At 47.6% G+C, this 6753-nt stretch overlaps 1 protein-coding gene across 6 annotated transcripts in view; it reads left to right on the top strand.

Moving 5' to 3' along the window:
• SLC13A3 (solute carrier family 13 (sodium-dependent dicarboxylate transporter), member 3) overlaps positions 1-6753 on the top strand; it is a 76162-nt gene that overhangs the window by 27527 nt on the left and 41882 nt on the right. For 4 of the 6 annotated variants that reach the window (XM_005862166.2, XM_014536366.1, XM_014536368.1 and 1 more), the window contains one exon: positions 3583-3848. In XM_005862166.2, the coding sequence (XP_005862228.1) occupies positions 3613-3848 (236 nt within the window). In that variant the 5' untranslated portion in view covers positions 3583-3612. Of the gene's footprint in view, positions 1-2360; positions 2432-3580; positions 3849-6753 lie in introns of those variants that run through there. The other 2 variants (XM_005862165.2, XM_005862168.2) reach the window with 2 other exon arrangements.

Here is a 6753-nt window from a genome sequence, read left to right as displayed (position 1 = left end):
CCGCCCGAGTGCACAAATTTTTGTGCACCGGGCCTCTAGTTAATAATAAAGTACATTAATATATGATTATTAATAATTTATCCAGCCCAGGAGGCATGGCTCAGTGGTTGAGCGTCGACCTATGAACCAGGAGGTCAAGGTTCGATTCCTAGTCAGGGCACATGCTCGGTTAGGCTTGATCACCGGGCCTCTAGTTAATAATAAAGTACATTAATATATGATTATTAATAATTTATCCAGCCCGGCAGGCATGGCTCAGTGGTTGAGCGTCGACCTATGAACCAGGAGGTCAAGGTTCGATTCCTAGTCAGGGCACATGCTCGGTTTGCAGGCTTGATCCCCATGCAGGAGGCAGCCAATCAATGATTCTCTCTCATGACTTATGTTTCTATCTCAGTCCCTCTCCCTTCCTCTCTGAAATCAATAAAAAATATATTTTTAAAAAATAATAATTTATCCAACACAATAGCTCATATTTATTGGGCACCCCCATGTGTCCATCACTGGGTCAGTGGTTAACTTATATGAAATAATTCACTCTCCAAGGTAGGTACTATTATCGTGGGCCTACAGCAAGTAAGGAAAGTGAGGGTGAGGACGCTAAGTGAATGGCCCAGGATCACACAGCCAGAGTGTGGAAGGTTTATCTGATTCCAAAAGCCTTGCTGTTTCTAGTGTGCATGTTTCACAAAGAAAGGTTAGGACATATAGTGCTTCCTGAGGCCCTAACTGCCAGGGGGAAGGCACTTCGGTGGAAGCTGGTGGAACCCAGACTTTACTACTCTATCCACTTTTCTGAAGCAGCCTGACAGCAGCAATCCAGGGTAACAAAGGGAGAAGAAAATACCATCTTTGATGAGAAGGGAGGACCACAGTCCCACCCCTGGTGTGTGAAGAAGAAGTGACAGTGGCGATGGGATTTGGGCCAAATGGCAGAAGGAAACCAAGAGCCGTGCATGCTCTGCAGCTCCCAGGCAGGACGCAGACTGCTCCAGAAATATTGTTCAGCTCCACGAGCTCGTCCTAATCCTGGCAGAGCCTGGAGAAGACGCGGGGGAGGGGAGGCGCTGAGTACCGTGCAGTACGGAGTTCAGATGAACTGGAGGAGGAGGCTCGGAGCCCCTCGGTGAGATGCAGGATGTTGGGAGGCGGGTGGAAGACAGAGGATGGACAATGATCAGTTTGTCATTGGAATACGGCTCTAGTTTTCTTTCTCAGTCAGACTAAGAGACATGAAAACTCAAAGAGACCCCTCAAAGGACTTTCTTGGGTCTTCACACTGAGTCTCCACAGTAAGCCCTACGCTTAGAGTGGAGACACATTCCAGGGCAGCGCTGGCGACCAGGGACTCTGTGATGAGGGGTAGGCACCTGCTGTCAGCTTCCTCCCAGCCCCTCTCCCCACACTTGCCTTTAACAAAGAACGGGTCTGAGAGGAGTAACCCCAATCCTGTGACGAATGACTAGCATGGGACCCCCAAAAAGACAGTGTGAGAAATAAGAAGAAAGGGGACATCAAATAAAAGTAAAGAATACACACTGAAGAGCTGCGTCATGAAGTTGGAGAAACTACTGAACAGATATTTCTCCATGAGATTAAAAAAAAGAAATTATTTCAGTGGGATTCTCTGTGATGTAGACAACCCCAGATTATTATTCTCCATTTTCAGATGAACAAACTCAAGCTCAGAGGGGTCAGTGACTTGCCACAAAAAGTCAGCAGCAAAACCGCGATGCCCAGGCTTCCTGGCCCCGAGGCCCGGATTCTCTAAAGCAGCTCTGTCCAGCAGGACTTTCCGCGATGATGGAAATGTCCGGCATTCTCTGTCCAGAATGGTAGACACAAGTCTCATGTGGCTACTGAGCTCTTGAACTGTGGCTCGTGTGTCTGAGAAACTGGAATCTAAGTTTCATTGAAGTGGAATGGATTTAAACTCGAATAGCTCCACGTGGCCTGAAGCTACTGCATCTGGACAGCTCAGCTCTGGACACGTCCTTGGCACTCTTTTCCCTTGTACTTCAGCCATCACTGGACATCAAGTTCTCAAATCTGGCCTTTAAAATTAGGACCAGGCTTCTTGCTTCGGGCTCCGTCTTCTCGGGTACAGCCTCCTTTAGGCTTACCCACCCCTGGGAGTTTCAGCTGAGTCATGCCAACTTCTGAGGGCCAAGGGAGGGATAGTCTGGGAAGCTGAGAAATGTTTCACCTGAGGCCAGGACTCCACCTACCCTGGGCCACCTTCTTGAAGTGGAACCTCTGGACAGAGCAGGGTGGTCAGGAGGCCAAGTGCTGACTCTGAGATGACCCAGAGAGAGAGCCTGCAAGGTCAGACACCTCCTGCAGCCTCTGAACTCCAGAAGTTAAAATTCACAGGAACAGGATCTGATGAGCTCGCGACTCTACCTTCTCCCCTGATCTACCTTCTGTCTCTGTGAGTTTGACAGTGCTGGGTACCGCATATAAGTGGAATTGTACAATATTCCTCTTTTTGTGGCTGGCATATTTCGCTTAGCATAATGTCTTCAAGGTTTATCCATGTTGTACACTGTGTCAGAATTTCCCTCCTTTTTAAGGCTGAATAATATTCCATTGTATACATGTCTATATCTCACAGTTTTCTTGTTCATCTGTCAACGGATGCTTGGGTTGCTTCCACATTTTAGCTTTTGTGAATAATGCTGCTGTGACGATGGGTGTACAAATACTCTTTGAGCTCCTGCTTTCAGTTCTTAGGGGTGTAATACCCAGAGGTGGAGATGCTGGGTCATATGGTAATTCTATTTCATTTTTTGAGGAGCTACCATCCTGTTTTCTATGGTGGCTATACCAATTTTAGTCCCAACGAACAGGGCACAATAAAGTCGTTGCTGTTATTACTATTATGGATGGCGTGTGCACTGAGTGTCCGGCATCGTGCTGCCTGCCAGGTAGAGATGCTACTGATGCTCCCTCCACATCCCCATTGACACTCCCCATTCTATGCATGCTCATAGCTTCTCACTGCCCCTGAGCTGCTCAGCACAAGGCCTTCCGGCTGCACATGGGGCAGGCAGGAAGGGAGGGGCAGCAATGCTCCCAAGAGCAGCCCTCAGTCAGTGATGACCAGGGAATGGGCAGGTGAATAGCCCAACTTCTTTGCCCCTCAGGGGGACAACTAGGAGGCATGATCTACACCATCCCCCAGGGTCCCCATCAGGCTTGACCCCGGCTGCCCACAGTGGTAACCTCATTAACACTCTGCATTGGCTTCCTTCTCTGTTTCACTTCGCCACACCCTGCTGGAACTTTCTGAGATCCCCTATTAAGTCAAGTGTTTTCGGTCTCATGCTTGTCTCAGGGTCTACTTTTAAGACAACGGGGTATTTCATAGAACCCTCAAACAGTCCTCTAAACTGGACAGATATGGCTTCCCTGTTCTAGAGTTGAGCAGAATGAGGCTCAGACAGGTGACACCACCTGCTTGGGCACGTACCCTCTCCTCTGCCTCCCCATGGAATGTGCCCGATGGGCCTGCTGCAGGACCTGCTCCCCTGCCCCTGAGCTGTGCTGAGCATGCACCCCCCCTCCCCCCGCCTCTTGCAGGAAGGCCGCTGTCTGTTTGTCATCCTGCTCATGGCCGTGTACTGGTGCACGGAGGCACTGCCCCTGTCGGTGACAGCCCTGCTGCCCATCATCCTCTTCCCCTTCTTGGGTGTCCTGAAGTCCAAAGACGTCTGCCCCCAGTACTTCGTGGACACCAACTTCCTCTTCCTCAGTGGTCTGATCATGGCCAGCGCCATCGAGGAGTGGAACCTGCACCGGAGAATCGCCCTCAAGATCCTCACATTTGTTGGGGTCCGGCCGGTCTGGTAAGGCCAGGTAACGGGTCCAGCCCAAAGGTGGGGCGTTAGAGGGACCACATCTCTTGGAGCCCAGATTTGCTCTTCCTTGTTACTCATCCAGGCTAACAAACGCATGTCCCGCCTTCCACATACTTATTCATTCCTCCTATATTTAATGAGCCCCTCTGTGTGGCAGACACAGTGAGAATTTTCAAAAGTGCATAAGAACCACCGGGAAATCGGTTGAAATGCTGGTTCCCAGGCTTCATCCCCGGGATTTGTGGTCAGTGGTTTTAGAAGGGGCCATTTAGCAGTATGAATTCTACCTTTCCTGCTCTGGGGAAGGGCTGAACCTTTCTCTGCCTGTAAAATGGCGATATAATAGCCGAGACCTGCACAGCAAACGCTGCCCATGAAGCATCCCAGTTTGGTGTTGACCAGCCAAGGAGAAGGGAGGGTGGGGGATGGGGAGAAATGGCCTCAGTGACGCAGGAGACAGGTCTATTCCTGCAGGCAGGCCCTCAGGATTTGAATTTTTATTCTAAGAGGATTGAGTGGCCTTTCAAATAGGGCCATTGTTGTTCTTCTCATTTTTTTCCCTCCAATTTGGTGAATCTTAAATATTCCTTCGGGAATAATGTTTTTAAATCATAAAGCACAACACATGGGCTTTAAAACAACAATAAGCACAACAATTACAGCAAAAGGCAGTCATCCAAATACTTTTTTAAAACACATAAATCCATGATATAATATCATATGTATGTACCTCTTTCCAGTAAAAATGATAGGATATAACTACTGTCCTAACAACTGTACTTTTGTTTTTCTTTTCTTTTTTTAAATTTATTTTTAGGGAGAGAGGGAGGGAGGGAGAGAAACATAGATGAGTTGTGTTAGGGTTTTGGCTGGTGACTTGGGCTGTGAAAGAATTCACAACTGAGAGAAGAGATAGATGCAAAGAGAAAGTTTATTTTACTTTCCCTGAAAGGTAAAGGGCCAGTGCATTGCTAATCAATACAGAAAACAAAAGTGGCTTCCCCTTTTAAGCCCTGGCTGCTGCTAAGCAACAAGGAAGGGAGGGGAATCCTGGGCCGGAGTTGAGCAGATATCAGAGGGGTTGTAATTTGTTTGTTCTTCAGGAGACATTCTGGGCAGATGTCCCAGGGAGGTGTCTTATCAGTATTTTTCCCAAACCTGTAAAACATGCTTAGAGTAAAAGTTATGAAGAGATCAAAAGAGGCTCCTTTGAAGAGGAAGGGGGAAGGGAACTTTCTACTAACTAGAGACTTCTTGATGCAAATTATCCCTGAGTTGTAGAATAGCAGGGAGGAGGGGTATGCAAGAACATAGCCTTGAAAGTAACTTAAATTGTCTTGCAGTTTGAATAGAGGGGCTGTATGAATCAGAGGAGCTAACGGTCGTGGGGTGCTTTTCTAAGTTGTGGAAGGCTACCTCACAGAAAAAGAGGCCTTTTTGTGTCCTCATACTCACAGTTTGCCTCCTGCATGTGCCCCAACGAGGGACGGAACCCACAACCTGGGTATACCCTGATCGGGAACCGAACCCGCCACTTTTTGATATACTGAATGATGCCCAACAACTGAGCCACACTGGGCAGGAGTGAGGCAACAGCTGTCATTTTGAGGCAGTTTTGAGTGTCAATGATATTCTCAGATGTGGCACCTGTTATACAGTAATGCCATATGAAAGTATCCGTGGTCTTCATTGGTAACCAAGTCCCAGGCACTTCTAGTACCGCAGAACTTTGTGGCCTCTGTTTATCACAGATGGAAAAATTTCTATTAGATGTTAGCAAAATAAAGATGGATTTTTCTCCCTCCTTTCCATCCTGAATGATATCCATGGCCCCACCCTGATTATGAAACTCTATTTTAAAATTATCTAAGCTGGGGAGGGACATGATGAAATTTGCATTTTAAAAAAATCCCTCCTGGCTTCCAAGTGGAGAGCCGATGATCAGTGAGAAGGTGGACGAAGCCCAGTTAGGAGACTGTGCTAGGGGTCCAGGCCAAAGATGGTAACAGCGTGGACTAGGTGGTGGCAGTGGAGATGGACAGAATGTGAGAGCTCTTTTTGTGATGGGGGTGGGGGAAGGGTGAGAGTGAAGAAGGTTCTAGGTAACATGTAAGTTTTTAGCATCTGCTTTGGGCCTAGCACTCTGCTAGGCTCTGAAGCTGTGTTTCCTCCTGGAGGAACTGCAGTCCTGGGGAGAGATTCCATCTATCATGGAATTTGATACCCAAGAAACACACGTGCTGTGGGAGCCCACAAGAGTGGTAGGGGTCATGTCATGGAGGAGCTTACATTTGACCTTGAAGAATGGGTGGGGCTCTGGCAAACATATTTTAAAGTTCCGACAATGTGACACTAGTTCAGACATAGATTTTAAAACAGAATAGCCCTGGCTGGTTTGCTCAGTGATTAGAGTGTCAGCCCTCAGACCTAAAGGTCTCGGGTTCAATTCCCGGTCAAGGGCATGTACCTCAGTTTCGGGTTCCCCAGCCCCAGGAGGCACCCAATCACTATGTCTCTCTCATGTCAATGTTTCTCTCTCTCTCTCCCCCGTCCTCCCTCCCTCCCACTCTTTCTAGAAATCAATGGAAAAAATATCCTCAGGTGAGGATTAAGAGAAACATAACAACACAGAATAAATAATCTAGAAGAAATCGGAGTCAGTGGGGAAGGGAAGGGTTATTCAATAAATGGTGGGTGTTGAAATAATCAGCTTATTCTTCGAAAAAAGATCGACTTAGAGCTAACGTCATACTATATATATATCTAAGTAATTTAAGGTGGATTGAAAGTGGAATGCAAGAAAACAGGTCATGAAACATGAATTCCTATTGGGAGGACCAAGCAATGGAAGGGAGGCGGAGATGAGGGCCTGCTTGGGTGCTGGGGAGGAGTT

Source organism: Myotis brandtii, unplaced genomic scaffold (genome assembly GCF_000412655.1).
Source record: "Myotis brandtii unplaced genomic scaffold, ASM41265v1 scaffold161, whole genome shotgun sequence".
Lineage (NCBI taxonomy): Eukaryota > Metazoa > Chordata > Mammalia > Chiroptera > Vespertilionidae > Myotis > Myotis brandtii.
The sequence above is the reverse complement of the archived record's forward strand: the minus strand, read 5'-3'. Positions and strand labels throughout refer to the sequence as shown.